Source organism: Calonectris borealis, chromosome 2 (genome assembly GCF_964195595.1).
Source record: "Calonectris borealis chromosome 2, bCalBor7.hap1.2, whole genome shotgun sequence".
NCBI lineage: Eukaryota > Metazoa > Chordata > Aves > Procellariiformes > Procellariidae > Calonectris > Calonectris borealis.
The window spans coordinates 120,259,694-120,286,369 of record NC_134313.1 but is presented as its reverse complement, the minus strand read 5'-3'; the positions used below and the strand labels follow the sequence as shown (position 1 = coordinate 120,286,369).

Sequence of the window (26,676 nt, the reverse complement as noted above, 5' to 3'; positions counted from 1 at the left end):
AAATTCTTTAAAGCAAATGACATCCAAGTCCAAGACATCCAAGACATGCCTTTCCTAATCTGATTCTGCATGTAGCTTTCTTTCCTTCTTACTCTTTTTTTAAGCCCAAACCAACCTTTAAGAATGACATTTCAGTATTCAAATGATTGCAATGACCTATCTTTACAGAATATTAGAAATAACATAAAGAAACCCTTTCTGAAATAACAGCAACTTATAATTGTCCTAATTTTTCCCAAATCTTTATGCTAATCCATTAGAGAAACCACCTCCAGTAGGAACATAAGGCATGACTAATCACTCTTCGAATTTAACTGACCTAATGTCTATTTATAATATAGGAAATGAAGGCAAAAAGCAATGCAGTGAATCTCATAACTGACTGCAGAGGAAATAATTTTGTTGCAAATTATTACATGCTGATGGCTCCATGTAATATGTAATACTATAGTAGCCCCATCTTTGTTGGAAACAGAACTAGTCATATCGTAAGTAAAATATTAATTTAAATATATTGCATTTAGATTTTTAATACATGGGATATCCACACTTAAAACATTTAAAGATGGCTTTGAAGCAAAACTGAGGGACAAATTTTGTTTAAATATCTTCCTCCACCCCTACCTGGAGCAAAATTTTTCAGTCATATAGGGGATAAAAACATTTCTTTCTTACCAACTTTTTTTTTTTAAAAACACACAAAAAAATTAGGTTCATCCAGAACATATCCTGTATCTTTCAATAACTTATTTTTTCAGTATGAAATAGCATCTTCAAAAAGATGACAAACAGCAGTCATCTTGAAATGATCCTCTGAAAATAAATACTACCTGTAGAAAAAGCAGGAATAACATATGGGACTATTAAACTTAGAATTTTGCAATTTTTTTAAGTGATCTTTTGTATAATCAAAATGTAAACTACAAGATTGTAGACTGAAAAATATTTTTGAAATATTAAAAAAATAAAATGCAAACAATGTGTAATGTACAAATAAATGAAATAGTAAACAAGAAATCCGCTTAGATGAAGGAAACTGGGTGTTCATAAAGATTCTATTCCATTTCCAAAAAAACGTTTTTGTCTAGCATACCTATAGTCACAGCATATTCTCAAATGCCAAGTCAGATTTAGTAACAAGAGTATATAAAGAAACATCATTTGGACACACAAAACGTGAAGATTAAGATAAATTTTTTTTTTAACCAATGTTGTATCAATCACATTTAAAATTTTTCTTATAGCATGTGGTCAAATAAAACAGAAAACCAGAATGTATACATTGCTATTTTTTTAAGTAATGTTATGTACATTTTATTGCCAGTATATGCACAATGGTAAGCATAGAACTATAAATACACAATGTAATTAAACAGTAGAAAACAACAAGGATGTTACACGTAACAAAGGAAAGAAAGAGGAGATACTATTTTCTTGATGTAGCTGCTAAAAAGGGCTAGCGATGAGTTATGACAGTCTTGGTTTTAAGTCTTTACATATATTTCTACAACTTTTCCTCCAAATAAATCTCTGCAACGGCATTGCTTCTTTAACAACCACATCTTAGCTCTTTCTATTGGATTCACTTCAAACTAAAGTGAAAACAACCTTTCATGTAACTACAACATCTGACTTACTTTTTATTCAGTTTTGCTTTTCAGGGTTTCTAGCGAGTAAAGTGTGTAAGTAATTTCTTATGATATTTGGCTGCAATGTTGAAGAATAGAGTTTTGAATACACATTAAGTGATAATTTGAAGAAAAAAAAAAAAGAAGAAGATTTTCTGTAGACAGTTCTTCCACCGGGTGCTATATGCAGCAGCTCAGTCAAAAATTAGTCACCCTGAAGAGGTAGAGAGAATTTTTGCCTAGCATAGATCATCACCCTTGGCACTGCTATTTTCTCTCTTATCAGGATACACTTCCTACAACTAGACAACATCACAGTCAAAGGGAAAAAAAGTCAGGGGAAAAAAAGTTCCACCACTCCTGGGAAGGGCACTGTTTCATCCCAGTTCTCAGTTAATTAGCTTGCTGCTTATATCCAAGACCAGAAAAAAAGAAAAAAAAAAAAAAAAGAAAAAGACAACAGTTAGGGACACATTTACTTGATCTTTGTTCTCTTTCCATTATCAAGTTTATAAATACAAAGAACCATTATTCACAATAAACTAACTCTTTTTCAAAAATGGAAAAACAAACCCTGGAAACATTTCCACACCTTAATCCAGATGGGTCTTGAGGATGCTATTCAAGAAAACCATGCAAATAATTTGGTGCAGCTTTCCCAACTCATCCAAAATATATAATTTTTTTTTTAAATTAAAAGGTGGCAAGATCCATAGCATTTGTGACTATTTCCCCTCCCCCCATTTAAATTCAATGCAGAAAATCTTGGTGCTTTTAGAAAGGTAACGAATAAATAGTTTTCTGCACTGTTGTCATAAAATCCCATGTGAGTTACAATACAAGACTACTTGTTCCAGCAATTAGGTTGAGAGGAAACATTCTAGTGATAAAGATAAATACATACTGAGCATGCTTGGGCAGAGCACTCCATTCTGAAGCATCCTGCTTGAAGAACGAAAGGTGACAAGGATGGTTCACGTCCATCAAGTGACCATTAACTCTGCTGCTAAAAAGCAGACTGCCACACTATCACCAGGTCGGCAATGCTACCCTGAAAGGGCTGTCTTCCACATTAAGAGGTACTGGTTGTACCAGTCCTCTACTGCGCACACTAAATTCTTATTTATGCAACAAACATACAACCAATGAACAATATCACTTTTACAGAACTGGATCAATCCAGCTTTTTTTTATAGGCATATTTCTCAATCTCCAGAATATCCCAAACAAGCTGTAAATACGATGAACCACCAACACAGTGAACAAGTCTCACTGCAGTTCAGACTAGTTCAGCCTTGGTTCACATCACTTCTTATTTCTAGCGAAGGACATGATACTCAAACAAAATAGCAATAAAAAAGTAATGTTATCTGCAGCTGAATAAAAGCAACAGAATTTATATTTTAACTTCTGAAGCTTAAAGCATACCTTTTTAATTAGCATTAAAAAAATCTTTTTTTTTAATACAATAACACTGGCAAAAGTTAATGGGAAGACACGGAGGATTGCGAACAGGATAACTGATGGATTAGATTACTTTTCAATTTTATTCTGCTTTGATCAACTGATATTAATACTGTTTTTCCTTGGATTTGGAATAATTCTATTGCAACAGTCACATGCAGGCTGAGGACAGCCGTTGGTTAAAGAAAAAAAAAAGAAAAAAAAAGAACGTGAAAAAACCAAGAAAGAAGTTCCAAAAGTTGTATGTAAGAATTTTCCTTTCACTGAAGAGGGCCTTGCCCTTGCTTTAGGAGACCTGGTTAACTCTTGTCAGCTTCATTAGCTTTGTCCAGACATATCTGCTGTTGTATCCCCTGGTCCAGAGCCTGTTTGTGCACGTTTGATGTAAAGGTTCAATAATTTCATCTGCAAATTTAAGCCAGAAATTCACTTTGTTTAGTATTTGCAAACTGTACAGATTACAGGAATGGTACAAAAAGGAGACATTAGATCATTTTCTTTTCCCCAAAAGCAAAATTATATTTTACACAGTTGATTGAAAGGTGAATTGCCAATGAAATCATCAAACACAGCAAAATTTGTCACAAGGAAACCGCGCAAGCTTCTTTAAGCATGTAAAGAAGAGAATGATCTATGGTAGCTAGATTAAGATAGATGCACTATTTTCCTCAAATTGCAATGCTGTTCTAAATAAGGTAGGGTTTGGGTTTTTTTTCTTTTAAGTTAATGTTGAGGTTTTAAGCCTCTAGTTAGAGTTGTTGATGCTGGTACTTACTAAAGCTTCCAATACTGTCTAGAATCACATTCAACACTGCCAGAGAGTATTTTTAAGAAATAACTGTCTTATTCAAAGATATACAGAATTAATTGTCCTGTTTTATTCCCAACAACAAAGAGATTCACAATTAACATACAGCTGTTTGCACGCAAAAAACTGTATGTAAGAGATGTCGATAAAATCATAGATATCCTGAACCAAAAAGGACCACAGACTGATTACTATTATTATTATTATTTCAAATTAGAGTACTGGAAGGACCGATGAAAACAAAATAGCAAGGAGGGAGAATAAATAAAACTGCTGTAACGTCTACATACTACATTTATTGCTTTCCAGTCAGAACTTGCATGAAAAACAAGACAAGAAATACTGATAGGAGAAGCCATGCTGAGTATAGCCATCACTACTACCAGGGATACAACCAGTAACTAAATCCATTAAACAGCAGTAAGAAACAATGTAGTATTTTCCTTAATGCTAAAGTTCTTACCTTGCATAAATAAAGATCTATGGATTTTCAGTTTTGAACATTTTATGACAAAGTTATATTAATCCTCGGAGGGTTTCAGTAGCCCTGATATTCTCATTCAAGTATATACTTTTATGAAACTTTCTGGCAATTGCAACCAAAATGCAAATGCATACATGCAATTATGAACCAAGATTTCTTTAAATGGTATCTTTTACTTACTTTACTGCCAGTGAGTTGACTGAGATGTGGTTTTAGTTCATCACCAATTACTGCATGAATGGCTACAAGGCAGAAAACACATGCCTTTCGAACACTGCTCTCTGAATTATCATAACCCTAGAAAGCAATAAAATTAACATTAATACCTTATCAGTTAATGATTAAAAGCCTCAGAAAGCTATTTACTTATTTACTATAATAAACACATTGAAGCCTACAGTAAATGAATGCTAGTGTAGCCCAATGAAGCATTCCAACAAAAACCCAAACACGCAAATATAGAGCATACACTTAAAAAGCAGGCTGCTTATTAATCACCATTGATAATAATTTTCCAGACTGAAATTAAAATGCACATAATCCTGTTCATAAGTTACACTGAAAACTGCTGTCATGCAATAGAAGAGTACGTAAGAGAAATTGTTCTAGATTATACAGATATTTACTTAAAGCAGAAGACCACTCCATTTAGAGCTTCCTTACTCTGAAAGAAGTAATCTCTTAACAACTAAAAACTCTTTTGTTAACTCCCATCTCGTTCCTTAATGATTTTGTTCCTTTTGCCACTTTGCTAGTACCCCATGCCTGGCTGTCTCACTCACACCCCCTTGTCAGAGGGCCCCTTCTCTGCTTCTACCTTCCTGCAGATGTATGATTGGCTCACACCCATTAAAGACAGAAATCTGCAGAATGCAGCTGTCGAACTCTGAAAAGTCTTTATCCATCACGTGCAAATTAACATATCTTGATAAGGTGGGAAAGAATTTATTGTTAAAGACAAAGGAAGAGAAACCTCTGATATGCTTCTCATTTTATTAAACTTTCCCCAATCAACTGCTTCTTTCCTCCCCCAAACCCCGAGTGATAAAACCCTACAATTATACACAAATACAACATGGACAATTTCAGTCCAAATGATTACAACTTGGAAAAAGATAGAAACAACAATAAAACTCTCTCATAACTGAAAGTATCTACCAAGCTTAACTATAACCAGTACTTCATAACCTACTGAGATTTCCTCTGAGTCCTAACCACAGTTATAATTTAGCTACCTGCCAATCAAAGAGTTTGTTCTCACTATCTGAGTTATTTTGGGTCAAAGCAGCCATCAGCTATCAGACAAATAAAATCCTTCATGAATGCCAGGTGATATTATTTTTTAAAAGTCTTTCCAATTCTTATATATACAGTTTTGTTTGTTTCTTTCTTTCTTTTTTTTTTTCTTCTCTTTCTTTCCTCCTTCTCTCCTTACCTGTATTAGACCTGGCACAATCTCTGGTAAAAGCTGAGTAAGGGTTTCTTTAGATACTCTTTCTATGACTTTTGTCTGCATTTTGATTGCAGCCAGATTAATGGGGTAATCTGCCGTTTGGATAATTGGACAAAGAACTTTGATGCACTGATCTGGGCTAATGGAAGTGGCCAGCATGGAAGCAGCTTCTTCAGCAGATCTCACCACCTATTGAAAGAATAAGTAAAAGACATGGAAAAATTATTTACAAGAGACTGTTACTATGGCCTGTTATCTGGCAGGAATGGTCTTGAGCATAAAAATTTCCTACCAAGAGAGCTCTACAATATTGTAGAAATATGTGAATGAAGAGCCTTTTGAAAATCTGTTTACAAGATTCCAACTGTTGGACGTACTTTCCTAAAAACAAGACTCTTCCCAATATTCTGTTGCTGATCTGTATCTGTGCCAATATGCGTATCAGTTTCTCAAACCTGGCTGTTGAATCGGATCTGAAATTCCTCTATTCTGCGATACCCTCCCAACTACATATTGAGATATCACCACCTTTGTAAATCTGTAATTTCTTGTGTTGTCATTTGTTATTGCTTGTTAGGTCAGCGACCACTGACAAGACATGTTTTCACATTCATCTCAAAAACATGTTTAATGACATGCCTAGATTGCTACTTTTAGAAGTCAATCTAGCTGTTTCTCCTCCCCTCTAAGTTTGAAAGAAACTATGACAAGAGAGTACTTTAAGCCTGAAGGATATGAAGAACAAGCAGAACAAGAGTAATTAAGTAGGAAGTCAATAGGTACAGAAGCTCAGGATACAACATGGGCACAACTGAGAAAATTCACATATTAGTGCAGCTGTGGCGTCTGCCATCTAACAAGACAAACCGCCGTACAAAATCAGCGGTTTGTACCTCAATGATGTACAAAAACCTCCATAACTGTTTCTCTCCATCCTTGTCCCCTTTACTCTCTCACTTGTATATGTGAAACCAAGAGAGAGAAAAAGCACAGTAACAGAGAAGGAAAGATGGGGACAAGACACTGTAATAATTACAGTCTATGAAACAAATGAAGAAGGTGCAGCGAAAAGAGAAATGAGTATCAGATGAGTGACAAAAGTCATTGGTATGGGAGGAACTGCAGTCAAACTTCACAACCTGGAACTCCACAGTAAGTTCCATACAGAGTAAGCGCCCTTGCATGGGGAGGGCAGGGAGAAGATGTACTCATTTAATAATAAACCTGGATTCTTTCCATAGCAACAGTGACACTGATGTGAAATGTTTAATATGGGGGCCGTTACTGTATTTTTTTGTGTTTCTTACATCTACACACATTATCCTTTATTGTGTATGCGTGCATCGCAAATACTTCTGAGCAAGATTACAGTTATCCTTCTACTTCTGAATCAGCTCACTATTCTCGGCCACAACCAACTCCTCCCTTTGGTATGTTCCTGTGCGTTCTCCCCTAACAACATTCAAAGCCAAGCTCTCGAATGGTGCAGAGCTGGCTAGAATTGGAAAGGGTTGACAGCTCCTTGCCATGTTCAGTCCCATGAACCTTAATGAAATCCAAAAGCTTGTTGTAGAGCTCCAGGACACCCATATCTGGCTTAAGACATCATGGAAGGAAAAAACTCCCTTCGTTCACTCCTTGAAGAGCTATAATGACACATCGGTGGTTACTATGTCCTCTTGGACAGCACCTAAGGCAATTGTTATTAGGGCTGATATTAAGCATTTGAGAGCTTACAAAACTGCAGTTCTTTTTTCTTGCATACCCATGTTAACTAACAACAGCTGAATGCTTGATTATTAAACAAATTACTTCCTCAGTAAGATCTAACTAACTTCTCAAACATTTTTTGGACAGCTGTTTCATTTTGTCATAATCTCAAGTAAATAGAATAAGTGATTACTAACCTCCTTATGAGGATCCTTATGTGCTTCTAATGTCTTCATGATTGTGAGCTCTGCATAGTTCTTAAACCTTGCTGGCTGGTTTCTTAGAATTTCTCTTAGAACTTTCAATGCCAAAGCTCTAATTGCATGCTAAAGATTTAATATTAAAATAAATGAGTTATGTATCTTTAAACAGACATACGTTTTAACATTTGTTCAGCAGCTGGAAGAGTTTTCGATAATGGAAAAATATCAGCTTATGCTCTACACATATATAAAGTATGAACCTAGTGTTAACAAATAAAGCTAGAAAAAAATCTTCAGCTTCTCACTCTTCTCGATCTCTCTTTTTGCAGATAATTCAGGTGGCATATCATAAACATGTTATTAACCTGAGTTATCTCTGCTACCCACAAGTTAAGTTGCAAACAATTTAACTCTTCACAAGTGCTGATAAAACCTTTAGCACCACATCATGCAAATACATTTTTGAAAATTTTTTCTACAAATTATTATTATTTTTTAAATCAAAACCAAGTACTAGTCTTTTTGATCCTCAGTAATTTCAAAAACATAGCCCTTGTAGAGAACCAATTACATAGAACTCAGACTCTTCACAATAGGCATGGCTGTATTTTAGAAATATATTTTTAAATGCTTTGCCACACATGATATTTTTATATTCTAGATTCCATCAGGGGCTATTAACAGGTAAGCTTTGGATCCCAGTGAAAAATGTTTCATTTAATCTATCGCATGGGAATTGACAAATAAGAATACTTGAGAAGGTAAGTATTACTGATACCCTCTTCACAATCAGGGCATTCAGACTTCATGACATTTTTGTATTTCCACAGTTTTTTGTTTTTCAAGGCTAACTGGAATTTGTGCCCTTCCTACAACCCATACAAATTTCAAAGATACTGAAAGAAAACCATGTGCTTTGTTAACATTCTTAACTGGATTAATCTGAATTTACCTCTTTATCTCCAAGTGTTTCAAGCAGCAAAAGTAGTATTGTTTTGAAGTGCTCATCCCAAACACCAAAAGACTCTTCCTGAGTTAACTTCATGAGCTCGTACAGGGCAGCCTTTCTTTCCTCAACTCTCTCATTATGGTTTGATAACTCTTTCAGTAACTCTGCAACCAGATCAGAATGGTCCATGGGAGGCTCTGTCAAAAAGGAATACACAAACACAGTTCTTAGATCACTGCAAATAAATATTAGTGCCTGCTGTACAACTGAAGGATATTTTCTAGGATGGCTAGCTGGCTTTCTAGCATGCTTTTATTTTTTTCCCTGAATTTGTCTGCAAAAATTGCAATTTCACTACTACATTTTCAGTGCAGCCAACGTTGCTGAACAAGCTTACAATCACCAAAAAAACCCTACAATGATATTGCAAAAAATCCCCTGTAAGCTAATTTACTGCAAGAGTTTTTATGTTTTCAATACCCAGAGTGATATGTACTCTGCATCCTTTCAAATCTGATCTATACACAAAGTGCTACCTTTTCCATATGACCCTTCCATCCAAGATTATGCCTTTGTCTTTTCTCCATTAGTATGACAGAATTGCTTAGGCTTTTGTAAGCCATGGTTCCACAGCAATAGCTAGGCTGTTAACACAAACAGGGAAAAAAAAATGCACAAGAATGGTGCTTGGTACAAAATAGCTGAAATAGAAGCAAACCAAGGCCGTTAGTCCCACAGAGATTCCCAATAGCAATTGTTACAAGATGGCTCTGGATTTTAGTTTTGATTAGAGATGATTCCATGATGATGGAAAAACACATTAGTAACACAACCCGTATTTGTAAACACTGGACTGCAAACAGAGAGATCTGCAAACAGTCAAGAAACTTAAAAACAGCCTTAATGAAAATTAAATATCAAGTTGTTGCCTTTATTCCATCATCAAGACCCATTTAGCCTTTAAGAAAGAAAAGCATATAGCTTCCATCTTGGCATTGTGACTTCTGGATAAATTAACAAAAACACACATTTTTTTTTGGAAAAAGATTGAAAGTATTGGCATAAAATGCAAATATTCCTGCATTGCATCTTGCCTGAAATGATTCCATTTATTAACACATGAAATACATTCTCCATAACAAATTTATTAGGTCATATACTGAGAAACCGCAGCCCTTGAACATCTTATATTACTGTATCCACTACTGTAACTTATAAATGCTGTACAAAGCACCTATACAAAGAAACAAGTAAAAGCTGAATACCACCTATGAAGTATCTTAAAATCACACATCAGTTACCTTAAAAATCACGGGTTTTGTACCCAACATTCCTATTTGCATTCTGTTTTGCATGAATAATCAGGAGCATGAGCACCTGAAAGCAGAAATTTTTTTCTGCAAGCACTTCTACTGCCTCTATATTAATGCATGCTTTGCAGACTCTCTAAATGGATCATTAATGTTTGCCTGAAGGACAGACTGAAATTGCATTAGGCAGGTTATTAATTAGTACAGATGCGCAGAATGGACAATCACTTTTACAGAAGCAAGATCATTACTTTTATTACCAGAACTATTACACTTGTTCTACCAAACTGCGAGGATGTCGTGGTTTAACCCCAGTCAGCAACTAAGCACCACACAGCCACTTGCTCCCCACCCGGTGGGATGGGAGTGAGAATCCGAAGGGCAGAAGTAAGAAAACTCATGGGTTGAGATAAGAACAGTTTAATACTTGAAATCCTCATCATAATAATAGTAATAATAATAGTAATTAAGAGGAAACCAGTAAGAGAAAGAGAGAGTGAGACAGAGAGAGCGAGAGCGAGACAACCCGGGGGGGGGAAAAAAGAAAGTGATGCAACCGCTCACCGCCCACCGCCCAGCCAGTCCCCAAACAGCGATCACACCCCTCCCCCCAGTTTATATACTGAGCATGACATCATACGGTAGGGAATATCCTTTTGGCCAGTTTGGGTCAGCTGTCCCCTCCCAGCTTCTTGTGCATCTGGCAGAGCTCGGGAAGCTGAAAAGTCCTTAACTCATGTAAGCACTACTTAGCAACAACTCAAACATCAGCGTGTTATCAACATTATTCTCATCCTAAATCCAAACACAGCACTATACCAGCTACTAGGAAGAAAATTAACTCTATCCCAGCCAAAACCAGGACAGAGGATTACAACTATAGTAAATCCTGTTTTGGGGAATACATATTGACACATAATTAGGAAAACTATCCATATTTGTTTGAATAAAGTTATTTTCACTGTGGAAGTATGAGAATGAAATAAGTGGCAACTTGAATGTATGGAGGGAAGAAGTAAAGAGAGGAGAAGGTAGCAGCCATGTCTGTGCAGAAATAAGGGGAGGAAAGAAGCTCTATTAGGGGAGGAAATAGCTGGAATTCCTGAAAAACGTGAAGACAACCAAGAGGGATGTGCCTTCACAGCCTGTATTTTCCATTCCTCTGTATGACTTAGCACCCAGTGTTTCATTTCCAAACATTCTCCAGATAAGAATGGAGAAGCGTAAAAGTCGTCATATTCAAAGTCTACTCTCAAAATTTCTTTTTCAGAAAGGAAACAAAACAGAAACAAGGATCAGATGCAATTCCTTCATCTGAATGAATTAAAATATGCATTAGAGAGAGAAATATTTGATGAAGAACAGCTCTTCTCAAACCAATCAAATAATAGCCTTTTGACAGGATAAACAGTATAGGGGTTAAAAGGGAAAATGTAAGTATGTCCTGAATTTAGTAAAGATTTTCCCACTGGCACCCACAGCATCTTAATACAGAAGTTATGCAAACTTGGCCAAAAAAGCCAACGAAGTGGGTGCAAAAGCTGATGAATCACTTGCAGGGTGATGGGACTATAAATGGCTTTCTATTAATCTAGGAGGATACGAGTGATGTCCCTGCTTGGGTCTGTGCAGAGCCTGGTTCTGTTTGATGCTTTTGTTCATGCTATCGAAGAAATATGGAAACCACTTATAAAATCTGCAGATGACATCAACTTAAGAGCAGTTACAAACATTCTGCAGAACAGGAGAAAAATTGAAAGTGATCATGATAAATCAGAGGAATGGTCTGAAAGAAAAAAGATGGTAAGTGTAAGGCAAGACACAGAAGCAGAAGTCTTAAGCCCGTATACAAGTGGCAGGTGAAAAGGAAGATGTTTGGAAAACACAGTCCATGGAATTAAGCTGAAATAAATAAGCTTCTTTGAAGAGGAACACTGTTTTTCAACCAGAAACTATAGACTGCTTTTAAGGAGTTTGGAAGTGACTTAGAAAGCCAGGTTTCCCTATGCTTCAGATAAAGAGCATCTCCCTTGGGGTGGGGGGGAAGTGCTAGTGGTTGGAAGATTTAGGCAGTTACTCTGAAAACCTTTTTACTGTAAGAGAGGCAAAACACTCAAATGGCCATGTGGAGTACACTGTGGCATCTCCTCCACTGGAAATTTTCAACTGTTAGACAAACCATCTGCAGAATATACGTTCATGCCTCAGTGCTGTTGATGGACTATATAGGCAGCTATGGTTTTCCCATCTAGCCCTGTATTTCCGCATCTTTCTCCCAGTAACTCTCCCCTATGAGAGGATAGCTAGGAGTCCAGTAAAAACAGGACTTTGTGTCATTAACAGGCAGCAATTCTGTGAAGTTTCTGAAAATTAAAATCTAACGTCCAACGAGTGCTTCAGGTTTATGGGAAAAGCATGCAACTCCTAACTGAGGAATTGCAGGCACAAAGTATTTTGCTGAGTGTATCTTTTTTCATGCAGACTTTTTCAAAGTTATCTCAGATAAAATTCTAAAAGTAACACACAAATGACAGAATGCACAGGGTATAACCAAAAACTAAGGGCGAACACAGGAATGAATGCAAGTACTTTGTTAAGATCCATTGAAGAGTAGACCTAAATAATGCATTGCACTAATCCTCCAGCCAGTACAAACTAATACTGGATGGGGATGCTTCACTCCAGCCAGTCATGAGTTTTTACAAAACCAGAACATGCTGGCACAGCACAGATTGCATTTGGTTTAATGCAATATCCAGAAATACATTGTCAGAAGGTATAAAGAGGCTTATCCCATGTAACGACAGGATCCCTGTAATACAGAATCTCAAACATAAATTGGCTCTATATGTGGATGACAAAGGTATTTAATTATTTATATTTACGTGACATGATTTGTAAAAATTTGCTTTCCCCTCAACCTTTTCCAGAAGATAATAATTGGCCATATGCCTCTTCACTAAAAAGAAGAGAAAACAAAGAAATGCACCTTACTTGGATTTGGGTTTATTTTAATGTAAACTTAAAGCCAACTGATAGAATAACTGAATAAAACACCAAGTCAGAAAATAGCTTTGTTTTTCAACAGTTTCTATAACACATCTTTGCTAGATGACAAAAGAAAAACAGTCAGAAGGGGGGAAAATTTGTTTGTCCCTCTCTATTAAGAAATTTGTTTACTTAACAACTGATTTTAACCTATAACTGAGTATGAAATATCAACAATAATGAATACCAGATTATAAAAACCACCTACTACTTTTTAAAATAATAATAGTAGTGATACTTTGGAACCTTCCCAACATTTAGATATAAAAAATTACCCAAGGATATACTGAGAAATATTAAAAAGAAGGTCTAGAAGCCTACAAAAGAACAGCCTAAGTTCCTAGATTTACATGGGCTAAATGAACCACCTTCCTGGGAAAAGCTGGTGGGTTTTGTTTGTGTGGTTTTTGGTGGTTTTTTTTTGTTGTTGTTTTGTTTGTTTTTTTAAAAGAATGTTTAGTCAATAGAAAACACCAATGTCATGTTTCAAATACAAATATATTACTAACAAAACAGTTAATCTTTCACCTGATTCCCAAACTGGTTTGATCCAGTTTTACTTCCTTGCTGCAAATATCCCACCCCCCCCCGCTTTAAATTTCAATCATAAAGCAATCTGGTAACTAAATTTATATTGACAATAACAGGATGTGCTACCAGAAGTATACAATATAGTTCAGTATTTCTCATTTTTACCCTTAATCTCTACAAATACCAAGTAATCCAGCAATGTCCCTCAAAAGGATTACAAACAAAGAATAATTCAAAACACAGTATTTATAAAAACCTCTCAAAGAAGCAGCACTGCTGATACATATATTGCTAATAATAAATTCAGAAACTGAACTAAAAGATGGAAAATCTCACCATTTTTCTTCTAGCACAGAATGCAATCTGAAGCTTACCATCAGGAAATTGCTCTGCATCATCATCAAACATGGCTTCTTTCAAAGCAGATTTATTAAATGAACTGATACCATCAGAATAATTGTATGGGTTATAATCTCGTGAACGTGGCGAAGAGTGGGGAGGCATTGTGTTGAGTAATGATGTTTTGTTATCAAGAGCTGTTCGGCCTGTATCGCTCACACCACTTCCTGCTCGTAGGTCTACTATTCCAGAAGCACTGCAAATCTGCAGGAAAAGAAATATCATAGGAGCATATGAAATACACACTTACGCTTTTCACTTAACTACATTACTAATTCATCTATGTAGCAAAAACTTACAAATTTCAAAAAGTTTACAAATTTCAAAAATTTCAAACTAGCCTTCAAATAAGAAGTCTTAGAAGCAGTTCCCTAAACTTTGCTTTCCTTCAAAAACAAAAAAGAAAGCATACATAGTCCAAAAAAATTCATGAAGCAGAAACAGCTGTCAGTATTTTATCTCAGATGTCTGATGCTAAGAAATTAAAAACATGTTTAAGCATATACATAATTGGTAAGCTCAATAAATCTGAAAACCAAAGTTCCATAGAAACAGAGAAGTTTAAAACACTGCATGTAGCACTGAAAAACCCACAGGTTTTGTACAGAATAAAACCAAAACCTTTGGAAAAACATATATTAAGGTGCAGACCTCTCAAAAACGAACTCCAGCTGTTTTGCAAGATAATCTATTTTTAAATTGCTAACATTTTAAATAACCAAACAGCTAGCGCTACTTAGAATTAGCATTTACATTTCCAAAATGTGATTCAAGACTAGGAACATATTTTTCTAAAGCTCTGAAGTAATTTAGGAGAAACATCTCATTTCAGAAGTCATAACATATAAACCTACTGAAAAAGATGCTTTATCATCTGTAATAAATCACTAATTGGCTTGGATTGCTGATACCAAGATGCACTGAGTTTAAATACTCACCGAATCGCCATCATCTTTTTTGGAATCTCGTTTTACAGGCTCATTCATATCTTCCTGACTACGAAAACTGAAATTCTGAATGGCTTCAGTGACTCCACGAAGAGAGCTGTAAATATCTTCAGAATTCATATTTTCAGTGTCATAGTCGAATGCACTGTGGGCCACAGAGAAGGACATAGAAATTAAGATGGATTTACTTTGTGACCCCAGATTTTTAAATAACATTAGCATGGAACTACACAGACTCAAGAAATAGTAATAAAATTATTATTTTTCTTAAAACACATCAAGGAAGAAAGCTGGCTCTCCACATAAGAAAATTGTACTATGGTACATCTTAGAAAGTCTACTGCCACTGACAGAAAAAGCCCTGCGAGTAGTTAGCTAAGGGAAGGGCTACATTATGTAGCAGCATCTGCCTGAAGAAAGAAACTTCTTTTGCTCTGTTTTATGAGTGAAACAACTGGGATTTTTACACCATTCTCTCTGAAAAAAGTTCCAAACTAAGGAGGACTGATAAAACTCAACAATTTTCACAGTAAGTTGATTGCTAAAAGGCAAAATTACAAAATCCACTCCGCTGGCAACATCGGTACCACAAAATTAGAGACCTGAACATTTATGAACTACTACTTTTTTAGTCTCCCCAATATTAAGTCTGGGTTGATGACCTAGCTGACCTATTCTAACATTTGCTAGAGATGAACACTTCCATTCCTTCTCTTGCTAATCCATTTGCACTCCAAGGTGCACAGCCCTTCCCACCTCAGGCCAGCCCTGGCACTTGTCAGACCCTTCAGGGAGGCTAAGAAGTTCACTGCACTGTCATTCTGCGGAGGGAGGAGGATAATTTTTCAGCATCTGTCACTTTGTGCAAAATTCGCTCCACGCTTTCACTGTTGGGGTTACAATTTTGGGTAACATGTAATGAAGCCTTAGATGCAGAACTGTAGCAACACCAGCCTACATTACCTTGGTGACAAAGTGTTCTGCGATGTATTGGTTGGGGAAGTGAGAGGACTTGACCAACTTGCTGGGGAGCGTGGAGTAGGTCTCGTTAAAGGACTTCCCATTGATCCCTGGAGGAGGAGAGGTGAGAAAAGATACTCCAGTAGGACTTCAGCTTCCCTTTTAACTTATTGTTGTATTTATTTATTTTCTAGTGCCCAGAAACATTTAAAGAGCTTCTATTTAGTTTCTTGGATTGGCTAACGAATTACTAGTAACTTCAATCAGATATAACTTTGAAATGAGTAAAGTAAAGATAAACTACTCTTAAAAAGCACATTCAAAGTTATTAAGTCACTTGGAAGCAACATAGAAAGTATCATTCTCTCGAGGAAAAAGAAAAGGCATTCCATAAAGAGTGATATCTGGTACTAAGACAGACTTCTACATAGGATTTGGGTTGCCTCCCCTCCTCTACCAACTTTCTTGCTCTTAGAAATAACTCTACTGAAATGGACTTATGTTCAAAACACCAGTAAGTTCAGAAAGAATAATGAGAGGTGTAGATACCTGACCACTGTTGCCTGTATTCCGGAGATGATTATGGAGAAGCTTTGTGGCTCCATCCTGAAATGTTTTTGGTAAAGCACCCAATAGCATTGTAAACTCTGGAGTGTTGAGTTCAAAAAGGGAAATCAGCACTGACTGTGCAGCCTAGAAGATGATACAGATTGATGACATTAATTAGAGTTTCTAAAGTAATTTTATCAGCAAGAGATGCTATAATGAGTGGTAATCACAAAACATGACTTAAGTCTTGATCAAGCTTGAATAAAGATGTTAACAGATGTGAACAAAAGCAGTTCCTATTTGCTGGTAAGCTGAAAGTTCAGATATTGATAAATCCAGACACACAACGATGAGCTTACACAATCATTCTAAGAAGCAGTCTTTCAGAAACGTGCTCCTCATCTTCTCCCACCCCCACCCCCCCCCAATCCCTACTTACTAAAGAAGTACTGGAATTCGCAAAATGGCTTTTAAAGGGTTTGGCAAGTTGAACAAATCTAAAGACAGGAATGGAACACGCCAGGCAGGAACAAGCCTGCAATGCCTTCTCCTGAGTTCTGCAAGTGGTAATTACAGGTGATGGATAATCAACACACTAGCTTGAAAAGGAACAGTTATGGCTTTAGAAATTAAAAAAAAAACCCACACAAACGGATACCCTAATTTGGAATGAGACGGTCTTGATCTTGAGTTGTGATCACAGCACTTGATATTCTTTATAACTTATCCTACACCCAAACTAGTTAGTTAACCTTCCCCCCCTTCCCGCCCTGCTTCCTTTATCTTTTTAAAAGATACACAAACATCATGAGGAATAATTTAGCTGACTACGTATTTTAAAGATGAAAACTGTTAAGTATTGGAGTTTGTAGTCTACTGGTTGCCACCTCCCACACCCTCAATTTTAATAGTTCATCTTTAATGTTATCCTCATCCTACAGCATGTTTTACTATAGATGTTTTTTTTATTTGAATCAAAAATGAGAACTCTTTACTGACAAAGCAACACAGTAAGTTACACAATGGTTGGGTTCCCTCTAGTAAAGGAATGTTGACTGCATGACTTAGTAATGTTTGTACAGTTTGATGAATATTCACTGAATAGGCTAACAAACCTGTCAACGTAGCAACTGAACTAACACACGCAATGAAGGGCTAGAGATTAAGTTCTCCAGAATTGTTTAATAGTTTCTTTGTAGTACAAAACTCTGATTCTAAGATTAACCAACTATGTCTAGTTTATACAGCTCACCATCAAGGTCTGCCATGCACTGGAGAGAACCAGTGCCTCATGCTAGAGAGAATGATAGGCAGCTTGCTTAAGCAGCAATATACTTCAAGCAAGTAGTTTAGAAAATTCTTTTAGACATTTATTTCCCTCCTTTTGCTTCCAGAGCAATGAACTGTAGCATTTTTTAATTAAAAGTGGAAAGCCAAGGTATGAGCACACATACCAGCACACATCTTAGTATTAAGTTTAATGACAAAAATACTAACATGTTAGATTACCACAAATTATCTTTGCGCACTCGTGACTGGCTGTTTTCTTTAACTTTTATTCCCTTCTCCCTCTGACAGCCTTCCCTTCAAGTGAATACCCTGAATGCCCTCTACAATCTGTCTTTAATGTTTCCCTTGTTATTTCTTATGGTCAGTCTTGAAGAAAGAAATTGGTATCAGTATCAGAAATTGATACAAAGCAAAACCAAAACAAATCCTGCAACTGAGCAAAGGCTTGGGAATTACCACCTTCTTTTTTCTGTCCTGTTATCCATGTCTCCACTCGCAACACTGTGTCTGTTTAAGCTGCCAATAAAATAACACAATAGACAGTCCACAGTCGTATCAGCAAAGGAACAGATACCATCAAGTCTGCCCAGAACGAAGCTCAACCTAAAGCATCAAAATTGATATTGACTCACAGAAGGTTTTCAACTATGCAATTATCTCTTTTCTCTCCCTCTTCCTTGAAAAAAAAAAACCCACAACATTTTAGAGTATTTGGAGGCTTTTCTTCTCCTCAGCGTAAGCTCTCTCTCTTGAGATTTAAGTCCAGTCACACAGATAACATCTTTAAAAGTCTGCAATAAGGATGAGAAATATTTTTTTGGTTTGGTTTTCTTCTTAGAAGAATCCTAAGAAGATTCTAATTCTTTTCAGAGGAATTCTAATCTTAGAAGAAATCTAAGTTCTGAAACATAGAATTTTATCTTCCAGAAAAGTCCCATGTCACTGAACCGCACTAAGTGTGCCCAACTTCAGACTAATAAAAGAAAAAAGGATTTTTCATAATACTTAGTACTGGAAATGTTTTTATTAAAAAAAAAACCAAACCCATCAATTACACAGAAATACACTTGGCAAAAACTTTTGATTTAAAGAAATCATTCTAAATGCTATAAGCTTATTAAAATAAATAAAATGAAAAAGCCTGTGATAGCAGGCTGTGAAACCTGTTAAGAGAACGAAACATTTTATACCATCAGAATAACTCTTTTGAACTACTTATTGGTGAAATTTTATTTTCAAGAGTTATTAAAGGCTATTGGCAGTTAGCTGCCTCTAACAGCTGTGTTATGGAAAGAAAAAATAAAATAAGAAAACTTCATATCATTAAGATGTTCCAGATGACTAAACTCACTGGCAATTCTTTCCATGATTCAGTTACTTATTGACATAAAAATGCTTATTAGAGATATGAACCATCAGATAAGACAGCTTGCCACGTGTCTTGGTACTAAAACTTTACTGATTTAGAAGATAGTGCTGCTTCAATTCTCCTCCTGTTTTATAGTCTTCTACATGTCACTAGGACACGGTACTAGGCAAGAGAAGTCCATAGGATATAATCTATTAATGCTTTCTCATACTCGTGAAGTTATATAAGAAGTGAAAGACAGACATTATCTCCAGTATAAACTCTCCTATGTTTTTTTATTACATATTATAAACATTGCAGATATCAAGAAGTTCTGAATGTTATTTTTATTTTTGTTCTCTTCACATTACACACTTAGTGAAACAGCTCCCACTATTTTCTCTCAATTCTCTCCCACAAAACATCCCTCCTAAAGAAAGGAAGTTTTGGTACTGTTCCAGAAATTATGAAGTTGCCAAAAGTCAAATGTAATTGAAAATAGCAAAGGAAATTTAAACACATAAATTGTTCCAACTCTTCAAACTGAAGAAATAAACAGAGAAAAAGGAACAGAAGAGTTAGTTCTCTGTGTCAAAGATGCTTGCATTTGTAAGACAAAGTAAATATGTTTATTTAGCATTCAAAAAGCATTAGCATGCTCATAACAGCAGCTAACACCGAATGGCTGGTGACAATCAGAAGAAAACCAACAAAGCTCTATTCCGTCAAACTGCAAACAAAATTAAAATATTTTTGCTTCCTATAATTGGAAAGACTATTTAGAAACCCTTTCCAAAGACTGCATTAGTACATTTCTCACGGTTATTCTGTATCCCTGCTATATCTACACAGCTCACAAATACTAATTTTCACTTCACAACAGTTATGTGGAAAAGATAGTTCTGCACTGGAACTGCAGCATTACAAGAACAAACCTTTGATACTACCTTATTAAAGCACAAACTTTCTTTTGTCAAAGGGTCAACAGTTATTTATCTATCTTTTGTTAAACAGAAAGGATTCGAGAAAATCCAACAGAGATTGAACCAAGCTTGCTACCAAACTTACCATTCCTGTTAAAAATGTGCTATTAGTATCACAGAGGGTGGTCTCTGAAGTAATATTAAAACTGCCCACTGAAGAGATTTCAATAGCAGATAGTGCTTGAAACGAAGTTATTTCTTGTATTATGAAAGATAATCTCAACATATTAACATACATAAAAATACACACCTAACGGAGAGTTTCAAGATGTGTTCATTTTAAATTTTTACTTAAATATTCTCAAACATACAATTTTTGGCAAAGTTTTACTTTGTCAGTCCTGATACTTTATACAGAAAAATTAGGTGTGTTTGCTGAGAAGGATATAAAAGTATCTTTTCTCTATGAAAGAATAAGTTTGTTTTTAAAGAAAATTTTTTTTTTTTAAGGCAAGAAATATTAGCTTCTCTAATTTGCCAAGATACTTGGAATATATGACAATTCTAAGCATACATTAACAAACATACCTTCCTAACATCTGAGCTTTTAGGTTCTGTGGTCCAGGTGATGATTCGAGACACTGCTAACCTAGTTTCACTTGAATTTACAAAATCTCCTGGATCCATCTGTTGCGCAAGAGTCTCTATGTATTTAAGGATTGCAACTTTGACCTGCAAAGAGAAATAGAGTCAAGTGGACAATAAAAATGGTGTGCTGCAAGAACAAGTGTGCTCACAGAGTAGTGTTCATTCCCTAAAATAAAGATGATTTTTTTTCCAATTAAAATAAACATCTTTTCAGCATTGATATAAAACTCTATACAATAAATCAATTTACAAATGGATATAACATTTCAAGAAGGGAGTTATTCCACAGAAATTCAAATATTAATAGAAATCTTAGATTTTACTAGTAGCAACTGAAAGATACACAAATCATTGCATATGCAGAAGCTTGTATTTAACAAAAAGAGAACCAAGTACTCAGAATATTTAAGAATACTCAGGATTTTAAAGAATTATTCAGAATTATTACAGGTACCAAAATTAAAAGCTAACATCATCTGATGAACCAATAATCAGTTCCCGTTAGGTCCTACCATATAGTTAACACTCAGCATTCTTTTATAAAACACCAGAATTCAGCAGTCACTATCTTTGGGGATAAGCCACATGAATCTTCCCATTAAATACTAAAAAGGTATGGAATAGAATTTCTACAAAAGACTTAGAAAGGGTCACATGCACATTTTTCCTTTAGAAGATAGAGACATGGATTTACCAGGAGGATAGAAAAACTGCTTTACTCCCTCATTTATCTAAGCATCGTTCCCTTACTCCACTAACTACCTCTACTCCTTACGCAGAATTACTGTTTTATACATCTCAGACTGCAGCCTCTCTTTAGCTTCTCCAAAATTGCACCACTGCACAGCTTTGGGCAAAGAGCTATTATGCCTGTATCTTCCTTAAATATTTATATCCTCAACTCCTGCTGCCTGAGAGATTTGTCATGCAACCCATCAACAAAAGTGGTGAACATTTATTTAGGCCACCTATTTGACTTAGCTGCTTTCATTTCCATTAATGATTATAGTGAACCAGAAATACCTACCAGGAGCAAGACACCTATGTCCATCATAACCAGAAAGAAGAAAGTTCTGGGTGTATTTTTAATTGTTCATGTCTTATAGTACAACTGTTCTGAGCAAAGCTATTTAGAAATTTCCCTTGGTCATCAAAACTTGCAAGCTATTAAAAACTCAAGATACACTAAGTGACACACACATTAGTGATAGCTGATACATGTAGATTAATAATGAATACTTTATTTTCACACCAGTTGCTAAAGCTTGACTTCTCCAAAGTTATACAACAAGCAACAGCTGGAGGCTTTCATCTCATGCAGATCAATGCAGTAAAAACCACACTATTCGTTAGATTCTTTTGAAGAAAAAAAAATCCCACAAATGACCTCCGCAGTAAAAAGCCTTAGGCTACATGGTTTTCCAAATACAAAGTAATAAAGTTAAAATTTCTAGATTATCAAGTGAAACCATTACGACAGCACTATGTTTCACTGTTCATGATTTAAATATATATAATATCACACCTTAAAAAAATTACTGGTAAGAACTGTAACACTTAAAACATCCAGAGGCATTTCTCCCAATGAGAAAATTCTGGAGTACTGTATCTGAGAGAGCAGTATTATTTAGTGTTTAAACTACTCCCACAAAATAAATCGCCCAGACTTCTGGAAAGATAGAGGCTCTCAGGAGACAGAAGAGCACTGAACAGAAGACGAATAGAGAGAGTTCGCATTAATAAAGCTCTTCACAGTGAGACAGATACCCAAAGCTAGGTTTGACAGTGTTTTTCACAAATTTGCTTGAATTTTGAAGAAATTCTGGAAGGGGTACTCTTCTATGCTCAAATGTAACAAGACAGTATTATTATGGATAAAAAAAGCACCCTGAAGTGAATTCCATAAGAGCAGCAAATCTACTTATGATGTATTTTTGTCACTATTTCCAGTAAGTATGTACAGAGTTGAGATTTAGAAATAAAAGGTCTAACATAGTTCTCTTCAACAATCCATTTAATCTCTCCGAGAGAGGAGATAAACAATTTTTGACTGCAATGAAAGCAGCTCCAGGAATTCTTACAATGAATATTTGCTGTTAATCTGCAACCACTGTCTATGAAGTTGTTTAATACTGTCTTGACTTTCTTTGTACTATTCTAGGTTGAATTTATTGTACTTTTGCTGGACTATAAACACCGAGACTTTTTTCCTGCAGAGCATATACCGCAAACAGACTTTTTTTTTTTTTTAAAGAATAGCACTGCTGTAGTAAGTGAGCTGAAATACAGATCAAGCCACAACTAGCACTATTACTCACAAAAAAAAGAATTAGACATAAATGGAACTGAAGTGCTTCATAACCATCTTTCACAGAATGAAATGACAAATTCTGGCACAAAAATACGTGCAACTACCTCCAGAAATTCATGAAATACTGTAAGGATGCTACACAGTCAGTGCCAGAAGGCAAATTGTTTTCCTGTCCTGTGAAACATTTGAGATTTACAGAGTTTCATTTGCTGCATCAGGGTAAGACAAAAGAAACATTTCACATAACAGGAAAAAAAAAGGAGAGAGGAATGTAGAGAAGCTGCTTTACTTAAACCAGAAAAAAGTCCATCTCTTACAGTGCTTTCCTGGGACGCGAGAGAGACTACTCTGCCTTACTCAGGCTGAATACAAGCAATAACTCAAAATGACTTTCAGACTGCCAGATCCCAGATGTCTGTCCCTAAGTTCCTGGACACTTAGGAGCAACTGCCTCTGCCATTAATCAAATGACTAAAACATACACTAAAGATCAATTTTGAAGGGCTCTCTCATCTCTGTGAATCTGTGTCATTGGTTGGTTGGGTTTTTTTTTTTAATCCAGAAATTTTAATACGGACTTAGAAAAAATAAATCTTCTGATCAACTGCAGCAAAAACCTTTGTCCACAAATCAGTATTTTCAAAGGAAAGAAGGGTTCAGAAACTTGTAATGAACTTTGGTCACAAAGCTTAAATCAATTCCTCAGTGAGAGTGAGCCATTTGATATTCAACCTGAGAAAAATGCAAGTGATGATTTGAAGTGTATTTCAGAACAACACCTATCCCCTGGAAAGCATATGCTCTGCACCTGCAAAAATAGATTATATAGATTATATTCTGTCTAGAAAATTTGACTCCTATGCCCATCCATATATTTGACCAAAATAGATACGTGCATCTGGCACCTCTAAACTGTGTTTCAGCAGTTCACCACACCTACATGTAAAATTATAGCAAAAGAAAGTAAGATAGATACAGCATAATCCTCTGTGCTGCATCCTCCATGGATTAGGTCAGTAAAATTACATCTCTGCTTGGTCCTCTTACTGGCTAGCTATCCAAATCCATCTCTGTGGCTACTCTAAAAGCTTGACTTTTATTGTCCTAGACTTAGCTGTGTTGGTAAATGTAAGAACGACAATTACAGTTTACTGTAAAGGATCAAGATTATTTGCCACTACCACATAAAAACCAGAAGGAAAAGTCATTTGCAAAGGGAATCCTTCCACACAGCAAATTTCTGATCTGTCATCCCTTCTTATATCTGACCATATTTAAGGATGTTGAAAATCCTTTCTCTGATTTTTCCTGTCACAGTGAATGCTGTTTCTCAGTATATATAGCCCAAAGGCACATCTGCAACAAAATAATCATTTATCAGCGTAAGAACAAAAGCTGAAGACTTCAAGAAATGGAGTAATGCCCTAGGATTATCACTTCTAACATCTTAACACTTATAACATCTGTTAGACATCTGGGTGCACCGAGGATGGGATTTAGACAAAATATTCAAGAATGTGGATATTAAATAGATACTTCTGCAATTTACGTTCAGTAACTTTACTGTCTGGATCCTGAAGTTGTAGTTACCTCATAAAGATGGAAATAGGGGGTTGATAACACTTTCTTCTGAAAAAAAGCTTACCTTCCCTTAAACAGTTACATACTTTACTGTCTCAAAAATTCATTTTAAATACTCTTGATTTTATGTCAAACTAACAGATGTTCTTCTATGGAGGTAGTTTTTACTGACATCTTGATTTCAGAAGTCTCTCTCAAATACTGGAAATTATTGTCAGAATGTCTTCCTGCCTGTTAAGTGTTTCAGACTTCTTAATTCCTTCTAGGTCGCATAGTGAATATTCTTGAACTTAGTCCCAACTGAGCCTAGTAGTCCACTTCTCATTCCAAATATACACTCTCAACTTTGAAACATGATCGATATTCGTTTACCAGCTATACTACTGTATGGAAAAAAAGAACATCTCAACCATCAAATTCACCTTCCTGGGGAGGAAAACCAAGTAAAACAAAACCAAGCCCAATTTGTTCGAAGGATTTATTTAAACAACAAACTGATTTTTACTACCTCATTTGCTGTCTTCAATAAATGACAGCAGTCCCTTTTTAACACAGCTCTACGAAGCAACAGTGGTCAACGTATCAACTGTCCTCAAAAGCTTAAAAATGTAAGTTTTACTGTATTGTAGACAAAAAAGGCATATTCATGTGACTTTAGGTTCAACATAACTTAGGAAAAGTCATATTTTTGTGCAGTATCAAACTATGTACAAATATTTCGTGCAGGATAGAGCAGAAAATACCAGTTATCATATGCTTGTTATTTCCCCATTTACATCACTTCTAAATCTTCTTAGGATTTGATGCATTTATCCTAAAATCAACTCTCTTTGCAACTGTAAGTGTACTACAGAATACATTTTTACTTTTCACTTATACTGGCAGGTCTACGGACTACAGATTCTTATGTAAAAATGTGTGTAATTATAAAGCTACACACTGCTTTCAGAAAAGTAAGTGTACCACAAAGGGAGCTGATTTTTAATATAGTAACTCAAGTTCATATTAATATTAAAATAATTTAAATTAATTCAAGACCTATCAGGCTGATTACAGGAAAAAATATATATGAACTAGGAAAACATGACTGGGAAATCACAAACATAAAATTAGAAAAGACTGGATAGAGTGAGTTTGCACAACCAGCTTGATGTTAGGCGGCCATATTTTTGTTGCTCATTTTTGCTGTACTGTGGTTTTATTAATCTCTCTTGCAGCAAACATTTTCATACTAGTGTAATGTTTAAAATTGAACATCTGCATGCTTAAAGTTTCTCGCAAAGGTTAGTAGCAGCATACGAATGCATTCAAATAAAAATTATTGGAAACACTGTAAGAGTTTGACATAGGGTTAAGAATAAAGACAATAATTCAGACAAAAACCTTTGAGCTCCAAAAAGAGCGAAGCTGGTCCTGTAGTGCTGGCTTGACTGTCTGAAAGTTTACAAAAACAAAATCCACTAATTGAAAACCTTTTTTTTTTTTAAAAAAAAAACAAAACAAAAATAACAATCCAAATTCAAATATTAAGACAAGCAAATGTTTATCAATGAAGATTTTTGTTTGCAATGCAAGCCTGAAAATTCTTACCTTCAGGCTAGGTGTTTGGGTCTGATCAACAGTGAATCTCATTAAAATACTGAACTGGAGGTCATTTGGAAAAGATTCCCTGTAAAACAAACAAATCAAATTGTGTTAAGTTATGTGATATTTTCTTTTAATACCTGTTGAGAGGCACTAAATAAGTCCTCACTCTTTTCAGTAAAGAGAAGCTTTAGTACTTCTAGAAGAAAAAAATTTCTACCAGTTTTGTTGATATTGTATCTGACTTTCAGAAACATTCACCTAGCACGTAAAGGACAAAATTTAAGAAATTCCTGCTTTGAAGCAATTATAGCTAGAATAGATAATGCAAGTAATAAGGAATGATATAATAATGATACGGTAGTATTCTGATTCTAAATCTATGCAATCCCCAAATTATTATGCAGTAGTACTGCTAAAGGTATACACCACACACCCCCTGCATGCTTCTCTGCACCATCCTGTTCCACTCTGGCTGCCTCCACTCTCCCACATGCCACACGCCAGGTATGGCCCTCAAGGGCTCTACTGCAGCAGCAAAAAAGAGG

The 26,676-nt window shown here is 35.6% G+C and overlaps 1 protein-coding gene across 25 annotated transcripts in view; it reads right to left on the bottom strand.

The window, feature by feature from the left end:
- Positions 1-1,286: 1,286 nt before the first annotated feature.
- The window catches only part of CLASP2 (cytoplasmic linker associated protein 2), a 153,004-nt gene continuing 127,614 nt past the window's right edge, over positions 1,287-26,676 (bottom strand). For 19 of the 25 annotated variants that reach the window (XM_075143120.1, XM_075143127.1, XM_075143134.1 and 16 more), the window contains 12 exons: positions 26,135-26,213; positions 25,928-25,978; positions 20,593-20,736; positions 16,444-16,587; positions 15,898-16,004; positions 14,926-15,079; positions 13,963-14,191; positions 8,703-8,896; positions 7,745-7,873; positions 5,820-6,026; positions 4,565-4,681; positions 1,287-3,497 (listed from right to left, as the gene is read on the bottom strand). In XM_075143120.1, the coding sequence (XP_074999221.1) occupies positions 3,411-3,497; positions 4,565-4,681; positions 5,820-6,026; positions 7,745-7,873; positions 8,703-8,896; positions 13,963-14,191; positions 14,926-15,079; positions 15,898-16,004; positions 16,444-16,587; positions 20,593-20,736; positions 25,928-25,978; positions 26,135-26,213 (1,642 nt within the window). In that variant the 3' untranslated portion in view covers positions 1,287-3,410. The remainder of the gene's footprint in view (positions 3,498-4,564; positions 4,682-5,819; positions 6,027-7,744; positions 7,874-8,702; positions 8,897-13,962; positions 14,192-14,925; positions 15,080-15,897; positions 16,005-16,443; positions 16,588-20,592; positions 20,737-25,927; positions 25,979-26,134; positions 26,214-26,676) is intronic. The other 6 variants (XM_075143125.1, XM_075143132.1, XM_075143137.1 and 3 more) reach the window with 2 other exon arrangements.